A 23,576-nucleotide genomic window follows, 5' to 3' on the forward strand; every position below is an offset into this window, starting at 1 on the left:
CTTGATTGGGGGGAGGTGGGTTGGCCCTCTCCCTATCTGCTAAAACCCTTTCAACAGAGTCAGCAACCAGTGATTAAGTACTGCCGGATCGACGGGTGGGTTTCCTCCATTTTGTTCAGCCATCTCGACTCTTTCTTCTTCAAATTCTCATGGACGGCGCCAATTGATGATACCAAATTTTATCTCGTGTTCGGTCTAGTAGAGCGGATCTTCAAATCTCTCACAAAGCGGGTCAGGTCGGGTATGACGTGGTTTTGAACAGACAGAAACTACGTTAGGGGGAACCGAAGGTGTTTTCGACGTGACCACTCCGATGCCTAAGTCAGTGCTCAAAAGATGAAGAGCGTAATAAAGCGAGAATAAAAGTGAGTGAATATGTGAGCAAAAATGAATGCGTCAAACCATAAGATGAAATGACCAACTAACCTCTAATATTTAAAATATATTAAAAGAATGCTGAATTTTTCAAAAAATTTCGGCATGACCTATCTACAACTCTTAAAATCCACCTGTCTCAACAAACACACTAAGGATGCAAACAAACGAGATAGAAATTCGAAACTAGAAACGTTCATGAAACTAATGAAAGTGGTTCAATCATAAACATCAAAGTCTAACAATCGAATAGTTTAACATGCCGACAAAACTGATCTAGAAATTATTAAATTTACATCTAACCAAAATACAAAATAAAAGACATCAAAATTATATGTTTAAATAACATCTGCGGATGACTAGCATAGGTCGGAGGGATGTGCCAAGCCCGCATCGTTCCACTCAAGAGTCATGCCCCTCGATCTCAACGAAAGTATAACCTGCACCAAGCAAAGTAGTGATTCTAAAGACTCAACAAGTATAAGCATGTAATAACGAAAAATACATAATACATGCATATGACTTTTAAAATAATTGTACTCAAAATACTTTGAAACTTTACTCAGAAAAATGCTTGAAGTTAAATGTAGACAAGACTTAGAACTTTAAAGAAATCGCAAACAATGAACTCACTCAACTTTAACTCAAACTCACGCTTGAAACTTTAACTTTACTCATGTCTTTAAGCATAAACTTTCATAAACTTTAACTTTGAACTTTCCTCTGTGAATTTAGATCCTCGATTGTGATCCTCTTTGTTTTGATCGATCAATGGCTACAGTACTATGCCGGCAAGAAAACCGAGATTTCTCCCGGCCCCACATTGCCCTCTATGATAAGGTTACCAAGATTTCTCCCGGCTCCTCCTTACACGTCTGGTTGATAAGAAAACCAAGATTTCTACCGACCACTCCTTACACGTTTGGTTGGTAAGGAAACCAAGATTTCTCACGGCCCCTCCTTACATGTCTGGGTGGTAGGGAAACCAAGACGTCTCTCAGCCCCTCCCTACACGTATAACGTCACAATCAACTTTCTTCATTCAAAACTTTTACTTTAACTCAACTTCAAACTTTTACTTTACTCAACAAGCATAAAGGTCTTGTACTCAACTTGCTTAAAAACTTACTCAACTCAAATGAAAATTTCTTTGAAACCAATCACTCAAATACGCAACTTTAGAAGATGAAAATATGTTTTAAATCAAGGAAAAATAATGGTTAAGTGGCTGCCCCTAGGCTAAGCTAATCAACTAAAACTCCCCTTTCACCTCAACCGAGGCTTATCACGAGCGTTCAAACCAAAAAACCCATAACTCAAACTTTCCTTAACCGAATTGGCTTCCGCTTGAACCGACATCTTCTACACACCCTAAACTAACCCAAGAACCAGACTCTAACCTCTGGAGTAAACCCAAGCAGCCTGTTCCAATAGGGTTCCCGGACAACCTTTAAACTCCACTAAAAATCTGCACTAACCACCTTAACTTAATTCCCCTTAGCCTACCTAAAACTTAACCGAATGGCTTCCAAATTGAACCGACACGACCACCACATCATAGAATTGAAATATGAACAAGCCACTCCCTGTCCAGACCTCTTAATCCAACCACCAGAACCGAACTCGAGGCAAAACAAAGGGATGTCAAAAATCTGCACAAGTCCACTACTATCATAATCTCTTACGGACATTTCACCGAATGAATTTTCCAACTTTCAGCCTACAAACCGACTCTATTAACTTCCCTTAGACCACGTTGAAACCTCGAGCCAAGGTCTCAAACCCGAAGCTATCTCAAAGTCAAATTCTTAGCCGATTTGCCCCAACCAGAAATCCTCTCCCACACGACCACACTCCAGCCCACAATCCCCTCACCTCCAGCCCTTCTAACCATCTAAAACCTCATTCAACACACCATTTAGACTCCAAATCAACTAGCCTACACAGCCCCTTAACCACCATTCATCCAAAAATTCAGAAAATGAGCATAAACACACCATGACACAAGCTGAAATTTTGAAATCTTGCAAGTTCTTTCAAGAATTCATCAACCCACATAACATAGTTCATTTCAACACCAAGAACACATATATATTTCGAAGGTATAACTTGAACCCTACCGATTTTGTTCAAAAATTCAAAATTCAAACTCAAAAATTCACCAAACTCGAAATACATGAAGGAAATCAAAGCATACACATAATATCTTTGCTAGGTGGCCAAGGAAATAGCTTATACTTGCCTTAGGGTTAAACAAACCAAGAAAAAGAGATGAAAAGAGGGCTGGACTCGAGGAGACAGCCTTCTCTAGCACCTAAGGTTGACTTTTCCGATCGGTGGGGAGGCGGGACGACGGCGGCGGTGGCGGTGGCTGCAGGCGGTGGAGGAGCTGAAGCCGTGAGGTTGGAAGGGAAAAGGGTGAGAGGCGTGAGTTTGAGGGGGAGAGAAGATGTGTGTGGCGGCTAAGTGAGGTTGGGGGGAAAGGGTTCTAATTTTTTTTTTTTTTTTGTATTAGGGTTTGGGAATTAGAAATGTAGGTATTTAATTGTGTGTGTGTAAAAGTTTTAAAAGTGCTACTTTAAATGACTTAAAGAACTGCTACTAGGTGTTTTTCTTACACTATTCTTGAGCCGACTTAATAATCCGATCAAATCTCGAATTTGTTGTAGCTTATATTTATTTGTTAAATATCCTCACATATTTCCGATATCTAAGTTTATGCATGTTGGGCCCGGGACGGGCCTCTATGTTCCCCAGTCATGGCTCGGCCCAATGGGCTCAGGTGTTAGGGTGGTTAGGGCCATGGGCTCTCCCTTTTGTATTGAATGGGCTCTTTTTAGCTTGGACTTCTACACATGGAAAGATTAAATGGGCTTTGAGACATTTTTTCGGAGTATGGGTTATCGGGTTCAGGTCAAACCATACCCAAATATTTTTTGGGGCATCACAATAGCTTACCAATCAAATAAATCACCTACATACAATTTATACTATAGCTTACCAATCAAATAAATCTACATATAATTTATACGTGTTATAAGTTAATAACAGAAGATGAAAGAAATGAAGAGAGAATTAAGTGTTGTATTATTTCAACTAACACCTCTATTTGTAGGGTCACGAGATTGATAGATAAAATAATAATAATAATAACGCTACAATGATTTATCAATCAAATCAATCACTAACATATAATTTATGGGTAAATTGGTGTTCAGTCCTTGAACCCAAACATAAATACATGCTCAGTTTCTTGTTAAAAAAATGTTGTTTAAACTCTATGGGCCCACATATTTTTCTCGGATGAAAATCGGTACAAAACATTGAAAATATGGTACAAATACATGATATTCGGAAACTAATTGTTCAAGATCGAATATAAAAAATAAGATTTTGAGTATAAAACCTGAACATCTTTATTAATATGAACTTGCAACATATGTTTGAATACTCAAAAATCATAGAAAGTCAGTACAAAACATTGAAAATAAGGTACGGATACATGATATTCGAGCACTAATTGTTCAAGATCGGTATAAAAAATATAAGATTTTGAGTATAAAATGTGAACATATTTATTAATATGAACTTTCAATATATGTTTGAATACTCAAAAATCATATATTTGTACCAAATCTAACACATTTGGTACTCAAAAATCATATATTAGTATCATATTTTCAATGTTTTGTACTGATTTTCATCCAAATAAGATAAATGTGTCATTAATATCAATATTTTCTTAGTACTCAAAGATCATATTTGTACCAGATCTAACACATTTGATACTCAAATATCATATAATAGTATCGTATTTCTGATATTTTGTACCGATTTTCATCTAAAGAAGACAAATGTGTTATTAATATCAATATTTGTTTACATATTTGAGCACTCAAAAATCATACATTTGTACCAGATTTGAAACAGTTGATACTCAAATATCATGTATTCGTACCATATTTTCAACGTTTTGTACCGAATTTCATCCGAAAAAAACATGTGAGCCCAAGGAGTTTAAACAATTTTTTTTTCTGACAAGGGACTGAAGATGACTTTATGTTTGGGTTTATGGACTGACCACCAAATTACCGATAATTTATACTAGTTTTCAAGCACATGCTTTGCATGTGAAGCAAAAAAAATAAAAAAAAAATAATTTTTCGAAAAGAGAAAAAAAAGAAAAGAAAAAGAAAGGGCAATTCCCGCAAATTAGCCGTTTTATTCTCTCAAAATTTTTTTTTTTTTAAACCACCTCCCCTCATATTTTGAAGATTAATATAGAAATTAAAATTTTTTCCGCTTGTGAAAAACTGACGTTCAAAACTTATTAAGATTGTCTAAGACGGTAAGATCGATCACATAAAAGTACCAAACTATTTTTCTAACATTCTCTTGTTTTAATAGTAACTAGTAAACTTCTCTAAAAAAAAATATTAACTAGTAAACATATGACACAATGTGTACATATGAATTAATTTTTTGTCGTGTATAACAAACTTTTACATAAAATATAATTTATTAAAAATTGAGTAATTTTATATTTAATGTTTTTTTTTGTTATTAATTTTTGATTATTTATTTATTTAAAAAAATTATTATAGTTATGGGTAAGAGTATTTTGGAGACAAAAAATGGTATGACATAACCTACCACAAGCAGTTAATATAGATAGATAGAAGTGATAAATATATATCACAAATGATATTATCCAAATTTCCATTAATTCTATTACCCTCTCATCCATGACTCACGCACATTTAACATTATTTTTATATAATTTAGACTATATTTTTATTCGAAAGACATTATAACTGCATTTAATATCTCATTACCAACTTAATTTGTAGTTCTATTCCAAAGCTAAGTTTTTTTAGTACTCTCTATTAATAAAAAAAGAACTGCAATAGATATCCACTTTTACATTTAAAAAATAGAGATTTTCAAAACGAACGGTACACAGAAATTCGATTTGAATTTAGTAAGATAACTATCTAAATTGCACCGTGATTAACCAGTCTACTAGAAGGAGAAGAGGAAATAGTCCAGTTCAAGACGAAGGATGGAAAAACCTTCCTCCAGCCCAGGAGGCCGTGATGGAATAAAGTACAGACTGCTTCTAATGCCAATGATTGTGTTCAGAGTATACAATGCGCCAATTATCCACAAATAATAATCTGTTTTATTATTGTGAATTATTTAAGTTTTTGCTATCGTCTTCAAAATTTTGTACAAAATATTGATTACTAAATTTCATTTCAGCACGTAATAAAATTCAAAGATTCGATGTATAAATAAAGGGAAATGGCCCTACCAGACTTATACCGACAACTGTTCTAAAAAAAGTTAAATAATGAAATAACCGGGGGGAGGGGGGGGGGGGAAATAAGAGTTAAACGTAGTAACAAATAGAATAGCACCTGCCAGAAACACCAGCCATATGATTTCCTTCAATTCCGAGAAGCTCTAGCATACACAAGGAAAGATTGTATACTTGTTTGAAGGATGGGTTCGAAGGGCATTAAAATGTTCAGCAAGACCACATTCAACTTTTTATCTCTGGGATTCGGATCAAAATGGAGATTGGCACAACGGACAAGTGGATTTGTGAGAAGTTGAGAACCACTTATAAAGGCAGGCTGAGTGAAATTTATGCTTGCAGGTTTTGCAAGCAAGACGAGGTAGGCTATGGTTCACAGTATGGATAACACTATAACATATAGGACACTCTTCAACGCCTTCGAATTCCTTGTCAAAATTACTTTTCCATATTCTTATTGCTTCTGCCAAGGCTCCATTCTGTACATTCAAACATGCACAATCAGCATTACCAACAATGGATTTATGTACATTTATGCTCAATGCAAGAAAAATACAACACCGAGCACCAGATTGATTGTGCAATATGATGCTTGCACTTGAAATACCTGATTGCGAATAAAAGACATCAATGACATCAACCATTTTCTCCGCTTCACCTCACTAATGCCGAGACTCCTAGTGCAATCTATATCGACAGGCTTCAAAGGGTAAGACTGCGGAAGGCGAATTACTAGATCCATTCCAGTTTCATCCTTTGTATATGTGGCAACAATCTCATTAGCTGATCTACTCACACTAACGGAGAAATTGTCATCAGCAAAACTAGCTTTCTTGATCTGCAATAAACCAAAATGCTTCAGATATATAGGCCATGCTAAGAGCAGGCATTGTGTGTGGGGTGTTCTCTTAAAAAATTATTCATTATTTATTTATTAGTGGAACCGGTGATGCAATGAATCAAATGAATGATAGAAAATATATAAATAAAACAAATGAAAAGAAGGAAACTTGAGTAAACCTCAGATAATTCATTCGAAATTAATGTTGGGCTACACCATGCTTTTGTGAAAGACTCGATAGCAGATGACACCGAACGGTCCCGTATTTCGCTAAACCAACCTCTAACATAGGCAGGAAGATTATGAAGCATCAACCCAAATACAGCACCAGCTAGAGAAGCCATTTTGTTGGGGCCAATGGGCCAAAGTGATTCTACACAAAACAACACTGAACTAGAAGTGATAGCACGCACTGCAGCACTTGCTGCTTCAGATACTTCTGCTGGAATTTCAACTTCTTTTTTTCTGGAGTTGTTGCCCATGCATAGCTCCAACGGAATGTGTTGGAAAAGGCAATCGAGTACTGTTGCATTCGTAAAATCTTGTACATATTGAATCATCCTCTCTCTCAAAGATGATGATGATGGCAAGGAAGCTAAATGTGACAACAGCAAACACCAAGCAAGGAATACGTTCACCTGTAAATTACACAAAGCATGAGAGAGTTACCAACATAGCCATTTGAAAACTCACAAATCAAAGCATCCCAATGGAGCAAATGTTGGATGATTTCTAAAAGACGGTGATACATTTTAGACAACATAAAAACCATGCAGCTAAAACCTATCTAATATATAACTTACCCGATCATGTGCCAAAAAATCCATCTGAAGAAGCTTGCCAGGTAATATTTGTAATTTACAAGAAACTTCTTCCCTCAAATGCATAATTTCCACTGAAGTTGTATCAAGATTGTGAGAGACCTCTTTATTAGAAATACCATTATTTAACATCAAATCAGTATCTGGTATCAAAGCTAATTGTGCCATTGTCTCATTCGAAAGAAGCACAAAAGCTGCATACTGCATAGCGGGATGAGGGTTGCATGAAAAAACCAAAGAATAAAGTGAACTGATAGGCCCTTTACTGAGCCCCCAAATCTCCATCGCTTTCATAGCTTTCTCTCTTGCATGTGAACTGGACTGAACAACACATGAAGCAACTAACTCCCAGAGCTGAGGATGATTAACTCGAGATGATGCAACAATATATGAAGCCTCAGAGCAACACGAATCTGCAATAGCCTCAGCAGCAGCAGAGGAAAAGAATAAACGAAGAATACTTTCCAACATTCTATCCATGATAAACTCCCATCTCTCGTCTGCCAAAGGATTTAAATTTTCAGAATCCTTTGATTCAGGTTCCATGGGGCCACGGAGCAGAGAGAATGCAACAAGTGCATTTCTGGCAAGTTCTATAGGAAAAGGGTCCTTGGTTTCGACAGCATTCTCAATAATACTGAAAGTAACATTTATATCATTACCACCACTCGTAACAGTGTCATTCACAATTTCAGCACTTTCTTCCATCATAACAACTGCTGATTCGATCCAAAACCTCAACCGATGAAGAACAAACTTCCAATCATCGTCATCAAAATCTTCCCAGCAATAAGCAACCGCAATCACCATCAACTTTGACAATAACATCTCCACCAATGGCAGCTTATTTCCAACAGATAGCCCATCATTCCTCTGCTTCTGAAATAACTCATACAGAAAAGCTTTCTCGATGGGGCTGGCATATCTCTCTGCTTTTATAGCATGCATCCTATCTATAACTTTAACGGGGAAACAGGATACAATCAATTGGAACCAGTCCTCCATATCTAGACCTAAGTAGATTGAAATGAAGAAAGAAAATTTAGAATATAACTAAAATAACCACCATAATTGCAGATTTCCATATAGAACAGATATGCAATCAGGTTTGTCATTAGTTACTGAAAAATAAAGTTTCAATCCCAAGACTCGAGGTAAAAGAGGTGAAACACTGGATTTCATCTCTCTTCATGAGTAGCCTTGTCAGTCATAATTCAAAGACACAATGAAGCGTACATCTTTTTCATGCATTTCATGTTACGTTGATAGAAAGTAATTGAGACCTACCATCTCCTGGCTTCCATGCATTCAGTGGAGGGAAAGATGCAACTCTCCTGAGCCAGTCTACTATAGGCTGATGCAATTCATTTTGGCTGGAAGTGTCACTCTGACCATTAGCGCAATCTTCAAACAAAGTTTTTAATGTTCTAACAAGTACATTCATAACCGATGGAAGTATCCTCAAACAATTTAAGTTTGTGGTATCACCAACACAGAGCAAGTTTAAAAGCTGATTGAAGAGCGAAATCGCTCTCTCCTTTCCCCACACGTTATTTTGAAAATAAGCAGAAAGTAAAGATATAAGAGCTCTCAAAAATGGCTCTTGAACAGCTTCTACCTCATCAAAAGAAGCAGTCCATAAGAGATTTAATCCACTACCATATCCATGTACAAGAGCACCATCAAGTAAAATATTGAAAACAGAATCTGAAAAGCTAGAGTCTCCATTCTTTATGTATTCGCATAATGGAGTTAATAAGGAGTGCAAGGCACTGCCTCCAAGCCATTTCCACGTGCACAAGATTTCAGCAGCCAACCAAGGGCGGGAATAAATAGATCTATTAATTGACGAGTCTAGAAAATGACTGTTGATCGATGAAGTTGTTTCTGTCGTAATAGCACCAGCAACGACTCTATCAAACCCAATGTTTGATATTAGCTTGTCAACTAACGCAACAAAATTTGCATTTTTGGATTCCTAGAAAAGTATATTCAGATTGTCAGTTTAAATATCTTGTAGAACGTGTGCGCAATTACTAAGAATCTACCATATGGTAGGAAAATATATTACAATGCAATTAAAAAAATTATAAATGCGAAAGAATTTATAAGATAATAACTGAGAGGTCAGTTAGCCAATATCACTACGGAACCTCATTTTTCAAGCTCGAACAAAAAACATCTAACATCCAGCTCACTTTTATCAACTTCCAAAACGAAATTGATTAAAAATTTGGCAAATATAAATAAAAATTTATAATATTGATAAATGAAAAGAGAAGAAATTAAACAAGTGCCACATAGTATATGAGGCACTCCAGTACCTCATGATCCCAATTCATATTATTTTGCTTTTTTGTAGTAGCATCAATTCAAATGAAATTATGAAAAAAATGAAAGAACACATATCTGCGATAGTTGATAATATGCCAAACATAAATAAATAACATTTACTCATGAACAAAAATCTATATTTTTACATGTTTTTGTAACCTCACCCCTTCTGCCAAAAGATAAGTAATAACTTCTGTATTGTGAATAAAAATGGCAAAGCTAGTACAAATTCCATACAAGCACTATCCATATGCCTACTGACAATAAGTAACAAAACTGCTAGAAAGGTGGGAATAGTCAACAGAACCTATGGTCAAACAGAACATATGAAGTAGTATTTCAATAGGCAAAACACATTTCTCCTGCCCCAGGGAAGTTTGAAGCAAATTTAATATTTCATCCAACAGATCATACAAAGGCAAGCTCAGCTTTTATTTAATGAATAACATAAAATAATCAATCGTCCACGACAAATACATTAAGGATTACAAATGCTATACATGGAGAATTTTTTAAATAGAAGGGATCAGTTCAAGTACGTAAAATCTGCAAAAAATACACCTATCTTGTAATAAACAGAAGAAACACAAATTCAACTCACTTGGAGAGAAGCAATTTCAGTTTCCAATCTGGCTCCTGTGCTAGCACCTGATATGATCCACAGAGGCCATGAATCACTCTCGCAAAGCAACTGATCCAATAACTTTTGTTCCTCAACTTGGTCTTTGCATAAAAATTCAAAAATATCCAGCACCCTCTGGCAGCAGAAAGATATAAAACCATCAGAATCAAATCCATTATTCAAATTTGCCAGCCGTTTTATCAACTGAATCAATACAGATCCCAAGCTTTTCTGGCCATTTAATCCAATGCTTTCCATGAATTGATCGCAAACTTTGCCGCAAAAAGCATGGACAGCGTCACAAACGCCAAACCTAGCCTCCATTTTTCCTAGCTCATCTTCATCAAGTTGGTCCTTCGAAACAGTGATCCAGCTAAATTCCCAATCAATGATAAATACTGCAGATAAAATGCCTTGAACTACCTCACTTTCAGTATTAAGAATCTTCAAACAAAAAAGACTGCCATTGAGAATATCCAAAATAAAATATGCTGTTTCCAGCAGATTATTAGAAGATTTCAGCCTCCAGTCACGATAACTTCCACCCATAAGTAACATAGAACAGACATCCTGGACCCAAATGAAAGGAGAATCCATCATGAAAGTCATCAGCTTTCTAAATACTTCCTCAAAAACCAGAATTAATGTGTTTTGTGATACAAAGGAAATTTTATCATCTTCAGATCTTCCGCCAATTGCAGCACTGTCACGCAATATTTGCAAATGCAGATTAAGATTATTTTAATAGGATATTTAGTAGCATCTCAAGGCTCACTAAAATATTAATCAACACATAATATTTATTGATCTTCCATGAACTAAAATTTTTAACTTTAGCAGACCTTTTATCACCAACAAATACAAGACAAACAAATAAACGGCGTTATTCATACAGCTAATCCATAAAAGGGCAGTTACTAGCTATTGAAAATGAATTCTGTAAGAAAATGAATTCTGTCACCGGGCCAATTCCAATGCTCGAGTAATCAACAATTTACAAATACAAGGAACACAAAAATAGTGGGGGCGTTGATCGATAAGGAAGAGTATGAAGACCAAAATGACATTAAGTTTGCTATACTAGCTCATAAAACAAGCACGCGGAACTTAATTCACAATTAATATTTAATTAAATTCAAAAAATCACAATAATTGTTTATACAATAATACTCTTCATTCTGATTTCAAAATAATAATAATACTAGTACTCGTCATTCTTCCGTTGCCTCGAAGAATCTCATCTGATGAAACTACTATAACCCAAAACAATAGCAGCTAAATCGTGTCATAAGCACCAACTAGTTTCCAGAGCCAATGAATTTCCCTGAATGATTTCAATATCTTGTCGTTTCCAACGTAATACACTACTTGGTTCAACTGCTACAAATAAGGAACTGATTTTCAGCACAAACAAGTCTGATGTAAACAACCCTGTGGGAATCTAGGCTGCCAGACAAGCAAGCTACTACACTAATGCGTATAAAATCTCTCATGGTCACACTTAAATGTTTACTTGCAGCAAAAGAGAGATCATTAGGCATCAACATTCTTTCTGATAAATTGTTGTTTTGTCGATATCGTTTGTCAATGGAAATAGTAAATGTAACAAGGGCATATTGTCCTCCACATGAATCTAAGCGCATCTTGACGCTCATAATAGACACAACAAGATTAACACAGTAAATGCTCAAAAGATCTAAAGAAAACCTGTAGCTAAGGAGAAATTCAATGGCATTTCAAAAAGAATAAAAACTATGCATGACATATGGAGAAAATGTTTCACTTTACGTACCATAAAAATCGAGCAATAGAATGTTCAAATAGAGGAACAGAACAGACAACGGAGACAACCAGCGAGTCTAAAAGTTCATGATGCCAGTCAATTTCACAGGAGTCTGACTTATGAATAATCTTTGCAGTTCTATCCCTGACCTTCTCCATTAGAATAGTGAAGACATCTATGTGGTTTCTGTTCATCATACTAGGACTAGTGTCAGAATCTTTACAATTCACTAAATATGTAACAATTGCATCCCACTGTTCTGAGAAGCTCACATCAAGAAGTAAAGCAAGCAAGAGATCCACCCGGACGTCAGTCGAGGGACTAAATTTTTTCAAGCACCAAGGGATAATATCTTTGTTGAAGTATTGTAAAAACTGCTCTGTTCCCAGCTCGACGCCCATGAGTTCACGAACTATCTCACGTGATCCAAATATAGAGACAGCAACTAATACAAGCGTCACTGGATCTGGTGAGTCCTGATTCAAAAATTGGTTTAGAGATGTAGTGAATAATCTTCCTTGCCATTGAAGATGAGAAGAACATAATAATGCGAGAACAAAAAAAAACATACAAGGGTAAGATTATGCAACAGAAAGCTTAGTCAGTCATTTTCATAAAATCCAGTTGTAACACAGGTTCATCAAACCAATGAGAAAAGCAGCATGGCGATCCTTGTTTATAAAGAAAGTAAACGTGATATCATCAACAATCTTATTCGAAAAGAGTTTGCAGATATAAAATATATGGAGAAGTGGTAAATCCAGCACATAAATGGATCTTGAATCTCCAAACAAGAGAAATTAATAAATTTTATCATCATCAATGACAATCATTTCAATTCAAGAAATTAAGTTTTAATCAATCCAACGGCCCATACTACAACCTATGTGGTTGCACAACTCAGAACCAACTCAATCAGTTTCTCATACACTAATGACATTACCAAAAGCCATATTCATGTCTGTCCATGACAAGATCCCATGGCCCTGCCCCTTGGACTCCCTTTGCCGTGTGGTAACTGATGTATGAAAATGAGCTCCCACATTTCTTTTTCGGAAAAGAAGCAATTGTCGAAGTTGACTCTTCAAATACCTCATATATTCCTATCTAGGCCGTGCGAACACTTCTAAATGCTCGACATAACACCTGGTAACACTCAGTACATGTTTTACACTCTACATGACCAAAATTTAATATAAATATAAAATAACGAACACATGCGTACAAAATACTTGGCATATTTTGTTACCTAGAGTCCAATTATGAGACAACAGTCATAAAACATGTTGAAACATATGATGCATGGATGCTTCACAAAATAAATTAGCCTCGTGTATTATGTCTTCAATTTTAAAGTCAAGCCATTGAATTGTCATGGTCAAAGATTTTTTTAAAAACTCAAGTCGTCATGTCTGCATCCGGGGATCATATGTTCGTGTAGCATAGTGACCTCTAATTTAAAAGATAAGTGGACTTTTCACAAATAAACAAGGTCAATAGAAGCATCAAACTGTTTCAAACCAAAGTATGAAGAGTGAATAAACTTTCTTAGTATAACTTACACTTGTCCCAATAATAGAAAAGACCTTTTTCAATGTGGGTCCCACCAAGTCGAACAAGGGCCACGTCTCTTTTTCTCTCTTCATGGCATGTTGGCCCAGTAATACAAAAAAATTAACAAAAGATTCCACATATAGGGAACACTCCATTTTCTGAAATATATCCAGACAATCTGCTTGAAATCTTGAACGGAAGATCAGAAGCAGATCACGCTGTAGAAAGTTAATGCCTGAAAGGATTTTAATTATGCAGGTCCCAAGGCTTTTCTCATAATCCGGAGAATGAGAGCAGTTCATTGCTTCTCTTGAGTCCTTGTGAATAGGTTGGATGCTATTATTTGCTCTATTAGAAGTACATGATGCATAGGCTAAGTCCTTATTTTTTAACCCAGAAACCTGCAGATACTCGTGCCACAGAAGCCCCAACAAAATATCATCAACAAGGGAACACTGGTAAGAATAAACGGAGTCTACTTCATCACAATACCTAGAAGCATTTCTCAACCCCCAAAGGAAACATTCCTCCGCTGCCAGGAAAAATGCCAGCCGGTCTGCATTTGAAGAACAAGCCAGGTTTCTCCCCTCCCAGAAGTTCTGGAAAAGGTCAAGAAAAAAACTATCTTTGGCGATTGCTTTTGAAGGCACTATCTCTAAAAATAAAAGCAGCGCTGGATAAGACACTTGCTGAGATCCAAAACATCCATTCTTAAGAAAATTCCATAACCGGCTTAGAATAGTTTTTTGGACATTCACAAAAGTCCAACTGTCTGGAAAAGTTTTAGTCCAAAGTAACACCGTGTCCCACATGGATGAATGGCAAGCTGGATTCTTTTCCTGGAAAGAACCAAGTATAGTTGCAGCTAATGTTCTCATATCCCCTTCACTGATAGCATGAGGTATGTTTTTTATACAGCTTCTAATCATCGAATATGCAGCTGACCTTATAGCTGGGGTTGGAGACTTCAGAAAGTTCAGAAAATATTTATGAGCTGAGAATAACTTTTCTGCTGAAGAAGCAGCCTTGGTCCTAGCCTTTATGGCAAGCTTTGATTCACCAGATATATTTTCTGAGCCAGACCTTTCAGAATGTGGGGAGAGGATAACATCAAGAATTGCTGCTAGTGCCAGTAGTGATGAAGAAACCACCTGTAAAACAATAAAATTGAAATGAATGCTTGTTATCAGAGAGAGAAGAGATGAGCCAGGGACATAATTCTTATCAGTTACAAGGCCATATGACATCAGCGAGGAAAATATTTAAACGGGTTATGAATCATCAACATTAAATGGTGAAGAACCAAAACAAACATGAGAAAAACATGACAAAACTATTTCAGCTTATCATTTTCCCCTGTCCAAACAATTAGAAAATTAAGAGGTCAACAAAATTATGCACTTGAGCACAAAAAATACAATCATCAACAAGAAAATATTGATTTAACATAAACAAGAATAAGTAATTCAATGAGCATAATTAGTTTTCCCCGGAACACTCCACAGAAAGTACAACAGGGCAACCTCTGACTATTATTCTCTACTTCACAAATTTTGAAAAATAAAACTAAGCCGTATTTTGTTTATCAACTAGTATGTGTGCAGGGAGATGCTGCAAGTGAATGTACCCAGGCCCCTCCCTTGCTACGACAGAGAGAGCCCAGTAATGACTTAATAATTGATGACTATACCCAGATAAGAGTATCGATGACTACCCATACAGCCAAAACACACAAATTCAGCCCGAGATAAATTATAAAAAAAAAAAACAATCCCCAAAATCCAGCTTGAGCCTTGATGCTAGAATAAAACAGTCACTACAATGAATAAACAAGTGTATAAAAGCACATTCAGAAATTATAATCATTCGATTAAATAAGAATCATACTCATCATTACCTGTTGATGCATTTCCTCCAATTCATCAGACGCATTTGCTTTATCTGATAGACTTTGCGGTGTAAGCTTCAAATTTTCTTCTATGTACATAAAAATTTCACTTGAGTACAACATCAAGGCATCTAGCCTTCTTTCTTGGGCTGGAAACGCAGTCTGTGGCACGATATTTGAATGAAATAAAACATCTTCATCCTTTTTATTTTGCTTAATTAATATACGAAACAAGGTTTCTTTGTACATTGCAGGATGGAAAGCCTTAATGATAAATAAAAACAAAAAAAACAAAGCAAAACAAAACCAACAAACAAAAAGCAAAACCCTATAGACATATAAAATAACCGGAACCCACCCTCATGGCATCAAGTTAAAAAGGAAATAACATAAGTAAGATATTTAAATTTATCAACATCGGAGAAGTCATCAATAGGATCTAAAGATAGGTATCAGTAAAAACTTTCGTGGCAGTTTTGAAATAAAATGAACTGCCTGGGAATTTCAAAAGATATAAAAATCATAAAAGTCCTTCGCACTTCTTAACAAAATTCAACAGAAAGTTCTAGACTTCTCAGTATTCACAGATCAACTTCAAATCACTCCTGGAGCACAATACAGTTATACATTACTCCAAGCTAATAGAATTATCCAATCCACAGTTGTACAAACCAAAGTGCCCAAAAGTAGACTACTCGGCTCTCCTTCCAAAGTTTTTGATAGAAAGAAGCATTGTAAGACCATCACAAAACAAACGACAATGACGGGGACAACATTGAATTCAATGGCACCAAATTTTTCAGATACTAAAATAAATGTTGGAACAGCTGCGCAATTCGCAAATTGACGTGGAAATATCATTTAATAGAAAAACATAGAACTGAAGTACCATTTATCGAAAAACAGTTTAAGAGGGTCAAATGACGAGCTATAACTAAATGCCTTAAGTGCGCATTGGGCATACTGCTGAGAACCCAGAATCTTGTTAATGTTCTCATTGTGAATTTTAAATCAGTAACTACTTGTTTCAGTTCATATCATTATGCCGCTTTGTACTTCGAAATAATATTTCTGCAGGAATTAACAAGTTAGTATGCTGAAGTCTATTTGTTAAGGACATAATTACTATTGGTGCAATGGTACTTCTGAAAAGTATTACAATTTTAAAAAATGTAACATTATATGTGGATGCTGTGAATGGAAAAGGGAAGCATTCAATTTGGGATGGAGTATTTCGTTAGAATCTTATCCAGGCCAGAAAATTCCTGTTCTTCTCAAACTGAAATTCATTGAAATGGGTCAACGGAGATGGATTAAAATATATTCTGCATCAGTCTAATTCAATTCAAGTTATAAAAGCTACAAATACAGTTATAGAAGACAGATCTCTCATTACACATGTTTAGATTCATACAGATAAAGTTGAACGATGCAGGGTTAAACATATTTACATTCAGTTTTTTTTTCTCAGCTTTATCACATCAGTTACAGCACTTTTATGATGTAGGGCATCATATGTATAAGTTCAGAAGTATGCATCTTCTCTCTTTCCTCACCAGCAAAGTTCCACTAGATAAGAAATTAATTGATGCAAAACAGATTAACCAGCAGGAAGTTTTCTTGGCCTACTGCAGTATTTGCTGAGATTTAAATCTCGAGTCTCAAGGGTCAAGATGTTTGTCTGCTTATAGCATTAGCGACTCAGATAATCTGATTGAATGTTCACAAATCTTATCATTTAAGAGAAAATCAGAACAAAACAATAGACGCCTTCCTTTATCATGATAAGCAAATGTTACTATCACAGAGACCAAAAAAAACAACACAAAACAAATCATGTAGGTGTACAAAAATGAAAGGCCCATGCTCAAAAAAACTAAATAAACCTGAAATGATCGCTTTGCAGCTTGAGAAACTTCATATACTGAATCAAACTGAGAAAACCACCAGGGTCCTATCAGAGGCTTTAGATGTGGAGCCAACTCTCTTCTGAAAAATGGAACAAAAATAGATAAGTTGCATTGTTTTTTTTTCCTTTTGTTCTTATACTGAATCAAACTGAGAAAACCACCAGGGTCCTATCAGAGGCTTTAGATGTGGAGCCAACTCTCTTCTGAAAAATGGAACGAAAATAGATAAGTTGTATTTTGTTTCTTTTGTTCTTTGTTTCGCGGGGGAGGGAGTTATGGAGGGGTGGAGGAGTGGGTTTGGGGAACCATGCCGACCTATGTTCATGTGATTTACCCAAATTCCAATAAGTGAAGTGAAGTCATGACCTATGTCCTGTGCACAATTATCACTTCCTATTCAGCTGAAGCATCTTGCCCTTCGCATTAGATATAATACAGTAAAAAGAAAGTACATATTGAACATTAATTCTACTTTTAAGCTACACTAAACATTTTAACAATAGTAAACCCAGAAGATAAGTCAACAATCAACTGAACATATATGCATTGGCGCTGGCATATTAGGTCTTTTGGAACCTGATCAAGCAAAAATGAAAGAAATCCGGCAGCTTTTAACGCCGCGTCTTATATGACACATTGATGACAAATCAAACAAATCCAAGTTTCACCATCCCGTATTTAAGCACGTCATAAAGTAAATGAATACGAGTTAGGGTAACTGGGCACATACCCAACTACAGTGACAAGATTAGTCATGGTATCATTAGTAGCTCGTCGAACTTCTCGGCTGTAATCCATGAGCAGCTTCCTATATTCAAACGCCTGCAATAAGAAAAGAAAAAGAACATTTCGAATATCTGGGCCAACATGATGCTAATGAAGATATATTTTTTATCTTTGAAAGAGAAAACTGAGTAAAAACATCCCATATACTTGATTTAATTGAACTTTGACAAACCAAGTGGTAAAACATATAAATATGAAGTTATGAGCATACCCATTGAGGAATAATGGCCACAATTTCCAATGCCGATTTCTGTGCGATAAGTTGGGAAAGTGATGACAAAGCTTTAAGCTGTGAGACAGGACAAACATAAGTCAGTAAGCAAGTTATGTATTTCGTTTACGACTAGAACCAAAAGGACAACACTTCAGATAATATCACAAAAAAAACTTAGCACCACATTGTCATTCTCAATGTGCAATGCTATGTTAACCTATAAACATCGGTCAAATATAGGTACCGCACGAATGATATAAATAACCAGTGCACAAAGCTGATACTTAACGCATGCACGCGGAATTCTACATCATTTACCTTAGTGGTAGGGTCTTTCCGAGAAAGCCGCTTCAGCTGTACAGCCAATTCGCCATCGATTTCCTGCTTCCGCCGCCAAAATAAAAGATAATCACTATCATTAATAATGACCAGTAACAGAGGCAAAACCCACAACTGCTTCATCCTTTTCAATGAGAAAGGAATTTGATAAAAATAAATAAATAAACCAACCAAAAAAGTAGAGCCGTCAGAGGTTGATGCGAGTGAAGAGTCGACGCGAGAACTACCCACGTAGCCACCAAATCCCACCGTCGTAGCACTGGAAGGCAATAGCGACGCAGCCTCACTGCAAAACTCTCATTTTTTTCATCGATTAAGAATCCCGAAACACTGTTCAAAATCCCGAAAAAAAAATTACATAGAAACCTGCTGCTAGAGGGGCGAGACTTGCTTCTTGCAGCTTCTCCTTTGGTTCTCCCCATCACTTTCTCTTCCCTAATCACCGCCTTCGGAAACAAAGGTCGATTACGGTATTTATAGTGCCTTTCTTGTTCCGAGTTGCCTTGCTGAGGTGCGAATCATCAGTCTCCGGTCTCTCTTGTTGGTGTTGGACATCACCAAAATAATATGATAATAACAATAAATGTTATTTACACTTGGAAAAACATTTATTTACGTTTCAAATAATGTTAATTTTATAATTCAAAATAATAATAATAATAATAATAATAATGATGTTAATTTTCAAAAAAAAAATTTGTTCTTCAACTAAAAATAATAATTTTAATTATACTTTATTCTATTATTTGATAAAGTTATCTATATTCATTTTTTTTAAAATATACAAAACCTTGATAGACTTTTCAAACTTATAATTATGTATGATATTAAAATTATAGCATTTCTTTCAAAAAATATTATAGTATTTAAATAATTAATATTTTTTATTTTATATATAATCCATCAATAAAATTTTTGCACTTTAAAATGCCAAAATTTTAATATCTTACTTTATTATTATAGTATAGACCATCTAATTAACTAACTGTTAATTAATTGGTGAAATTTAATTTGAAATTAATATTATATTTTAACTTAATTTTCAATAAAAAAAAAATTATTAGAGAAATTAGTTATTTTATATAGCTTTCTCTTTTTTAGTCATTAGATGTTTGTTATTTACCAAAATGGCATTCATTTTATGCCCTTTGATTTTTTTTATTTACAAAAATGTCACTCACTTTATAAAATTGTAACTTAATTTTCAATAAAATCAAAATTATTAGAGAAATTAGTTATTTTATATAGCTTTCTCTTTTTTAGTCATTAGATATTTGTTATGTACCAAAATGACATTCATTTTATGCCCTTTGATTTTTTTTATTTACAAAAATGTCACTCACTTTATAAAATTGATATATCTATTGCGTTTTTTGTGAATATTGTTAGGAAACGCTATATGTTTTTATATTTTTTTAATTTTACAATTTATTTTTATTTTTTGATTTGGTTAGAAAAACGAATTGTACGAGAACGCAATGTGTGCAACAGAATACAAGTATATTTTATATTTTATCTCTAATTTTATTTTTTAAAAACTGTTTTTAAATCAAATTAAATATCAACAATTATCTAAAATTATATGTATAATTTGATTTGTGTTATAAATTGATAGAATAGAAATAGAGGAATGAAGAATAGAAATAGAAATAGAGGAGAATTCAATACATTTATTTATCAACCAAAGATCTCTGATTATAGGGTACAACTAAGTGTTACATATTTGGAAGAATTACACTATTGTAACTATTTACATAAATATATATTATCAATTACAATGATAGGATCGATTACAAGTGTAGAGAGGGGGTGAATACACATCTAAACAGTTTAGTATTAAAAGGTTGAACTCGATCAATTTAATGATGGAATTCTAGACTTATCTTGGTATCTAATGTAATTTGACAAACAAGGTGTGTGCAAAAATATGACAAATTACAGATTTGAACACTGAGTAATTATCAGTTTAGGATAGGTGATGATAGTAGGTAAACTGAAATAACGCAAACAAATATTTATGGATGTTCGGAGATTTCAAATACTCCTACGCCACCCCTTCTTCCACCTCGGAAGGATATCACTAGAAAACTTTGAATTTTACAAGCAATTTGCAAAACCTCGATCCGGTTTAGGACTTAGACACTGCATAAACAAGAACTCCTAGTACAACAACTTAGTTTCAGTCCTAGACTGATGATAGAACAAAGATAAATACAACTCGAAATTCTTAGCACAAGATTGATCCTTCAATAATCAGAATAACACTTAGGCGTTTGTGCTTCGAGTTCCTTGATCAATTCTCAAGCGTGTAAGACTTTGAATATTCTTGTAGAGAGCAATATAGGCATAAATTACAGTGTGCAAGAGAGAGCTCTTTAGAACGATCAAGATCTCTATTTATACCCTTGGATTGTTAACGGTCATAAATTCAAATTGAATCTTCAGATAGAGTTTTGAATTATTCCCGTTGTATTTGTCATTTTCAACAACAAATTCTGGAGCCAACATTTTCCTTTGCGTCGCGGCACTAACTTCTGCAGAGTGTGTCAGAGTACGGACAATCTTATCCAAAAGTGGTAAGGTAGTAAATTGATGAGGGTAAACTGATGGATTCAGTTTAGCAAACAGTTCCGGCTAGTTGAGCAAAGTAGTTTAGCGCGAGGCAGTTTAGCTCTTGTAAATCAGTTTATTACCTTTTCGTTTGGTCTTCTTTAAGATCAGTTGAGCTACGTAATTTTAAACACCAAAACTTAATTTCCCAACAATTTTCCTCTTTTTGGTGTTTATCAAAACTTTGAGATAAGAAGAGATGAACTGATCTTTTTTAATCATTCTTTATAAACTGATTTTTTCAAGTGCAAAATATCAATACTATCACAACTTTATAAATCTTTTCCCTTTTTGATAAATCAACAATAAATATTTGGAGGTTTAGATACAAGTGTAGATAATATAAGAGTCTTGTAATGACATATAATGAACTATCTTTGATCAGATGGATGTCTTGGCATGGAAGAGCTGCGACTGGACGATGGTAAGTGAGGTACTGATGTGTGATGGCCTGAAGCTTGTGCAACAAACTGATGTCGCAAAATTTTTTGAGAGAGACTGGTCAAGCTTGCGAGTTGCTTGTTAAGGCCTTGAAATTTTGATTGAACGGAGGTTTGCAATGATTGAACAAATACATTCAAGTTGTCAAATTTTGTCTCTAAAGATTTATGAGAATGATTCAGTTGAGACAATGAGTTGTGCAGTTGACTTGAAGCTTGTGAGACCTTGTCCAACAGAGTAAGTTTTTCTTGAAGTTTGATGAGTTCTGAATTCAACGACTGTCTCAGAAAGGAGACATTGCTTCTAGTTTCTCGTTGATTGTCCTTGAGAGCAGTGACATCCTCAGACATATTATATAATGAAGTTTCCAGTTCAGAGATAAGCTCATACCAATCATCTTCGTGATTTGCTTTTGATGACGGAATTTCTTTACCACTGGAAGAATGTTCTGTCTGTAAAACACTGAGAAAATCTATCTTTTGTCCTTTAAAATGAGATGGTGGATCAGTTGAGATCATTTCAGTTTTCTCTTTATGTTTGCATTGATGCGAAGAGGATCCAGGAGCAGAGTGAACAACCATTTCTAGAGTTTGAGACGGAGTCTCAACCTCGATAGATTTATCATAAAGATGTAGGTCTCTGCTAAAGTGTGAAGTTGTTGGTGATTCGTTTGATGGTTCTGTGGGCACATCATCAGTTGCAGTAAGGAGTTTAGGTTGTAAAACATCAGTTACACTGGATGTCTTGGCTGCTTCCTCAGTTGAGCTGGATACATCAGATCCTTGAGGTTGACTTTCAGGCTTACTAAAGAAGGATGCTGGAAAAACTAGGCTATCTTGTCTAAGATTTTGAGGATGCATGATGAGAGCCAGTGACCATTTGTGAATAATGATAGCAATGGAAGATGAAATTTCCAGAGACAAAGATTGTTTCCCTGATTCCGTGAGTGCCGGCATAGTATGAATTTGAGGAGATAAGTCTTCCAGTAAGGTAGTCTGCTGGTCATTTGATAGAATAAATGGCTCATCCTTGTCTTCAAGATTGTGATGAGGAGGTGTTTCCAAAAGTAGAGGTTGTGGCTCTGATGGACATGTTTGTATTGCATATTTTATTATCATTTTATTGTCATTTGTGCGTGCATTTATTTGTTTTAATTAAGTTTTTGTTGGTATTTCATACATCGTGTCAACATTACACGCTCCCGTATTTATTGTGTAGGACGTAGCGTTTTGTCGAGGAAAAGATGGAAAAGCTATTGCGCAAGAATGAATTACGGAGCAGCAAAGATCAGAAAATCATATTTATTTTATAGAAGTCCAAATCCGATCTTCACCGTCCATAATAAATTTCAAGATGTTTTGAAGCAGCTGTCCAAATTTCAGCTCAGTCCGACGACTAGATCTCTGGATATGATTTTTTCAAAATCTCTGCTCGCTGGGAAAAAAGCTGCGCGCTCGATCCGATGAACTCACCCGCCCTAGCGCGCCTACAAGAGAAGCTGGACAGAAATTTGGCATAAATAGGCGCGCTCGATCCTACCAATTCGTGCGCTCGAGCGCACCGACTTTTCCGATAAATCTGTTTTAAATAGAAAACTTTCTTGGGAAGGACTCTAGTCTTTAAATACATCATATAACTCGAAAATTACTATCTTTTGGAGGAGAACGCAGAGATTGGAGACGGCTACATACAGAGAATTCATCTGGCGGCTAAGTTTTATCTTTCTTGTTCTTAGATT

General features: G+C 35.3%; 1 protein-coding gene across 1 annotated transcript; it reads right to left on the minus strand.

Moving 5' to 3' along the window:
• Positions 1-555: 555 nt before the first annotated feature.
• On the minus strand, positions 556-19,334 carry LOC140892082 (E3 ubiquitin-protein ligase listerin). Its single transcript, XM_073300825.1, has 16 exons — positions 19,154-19,334; positions 18,959-19,073; positions 18,767-18,829; positions 18,446-18,523; positions 18,179-18,270; positions 17,425-17,527; positions 15,548-15,700; positions 13,659-14,801; positions 12,106-12,572; positions 10,293-11,016; positions 8,645-9,335; positions 7,340-8,370; positions 6,716-7,174; positions 6,303-6,533; positions 5,796-6,174; positions 556-815 (listed from the first exon to the last, which is right to left on the minus strand). Exons 1-15 carry the CDS (start codon positions 19,207-19,209, stop codon positions 5,947-5,949), a joined length of 5,634 nt encoding a protein of 1,877 aa, XP_073156926.1. The 5' UTR covers positions 19,210-19,334; the 3' UTR covers positions 556-815; positions 5,796-5,946.
• Between the last annotated feature and the right edge of the window lie 4,242 nt (positions 19,335-23,576).

This window comes from Henckelia pumila, chromosome 3 (assembly GCF_033568475.1).
Source record: "Henckelia pumila isolate YLH828 chromosome 3, ASM3356847v2, whole genome shotgun sequence".
Taxonomy (NCBI): Eukaryota; Viridiplantae; Streptophyta; class Magnoliopsida; order Lamiales; family Gesneriaceae; genus Henckelia; species Henckelia pumila.

Bases quoted from the DNA above. Each gene is read 5' to 3' on its own strand.
- LOC140892082 (XM_073300825.1), bottom strand. From the start codon at position 19,209: ATGGGGAGAACCAAAGGAGAAGCTGCAAGAAGCAAGTCTCGCCCCTCT. The intron at 14,802-15,547 runs GTAATGATGAGT...ATTGTTTTACAG, and splicing joins TGGAGGAAATGCATCAACAG to GTGGTTTCTTCATCACTACT. The intron at 6,534-6,715 runs GTTTACTCAAGT...GGTTTATTGCAG, and splicing joins TTTCGAATGAATTATCTGAG to ATCAAGAAAGCTAGTTTTGC.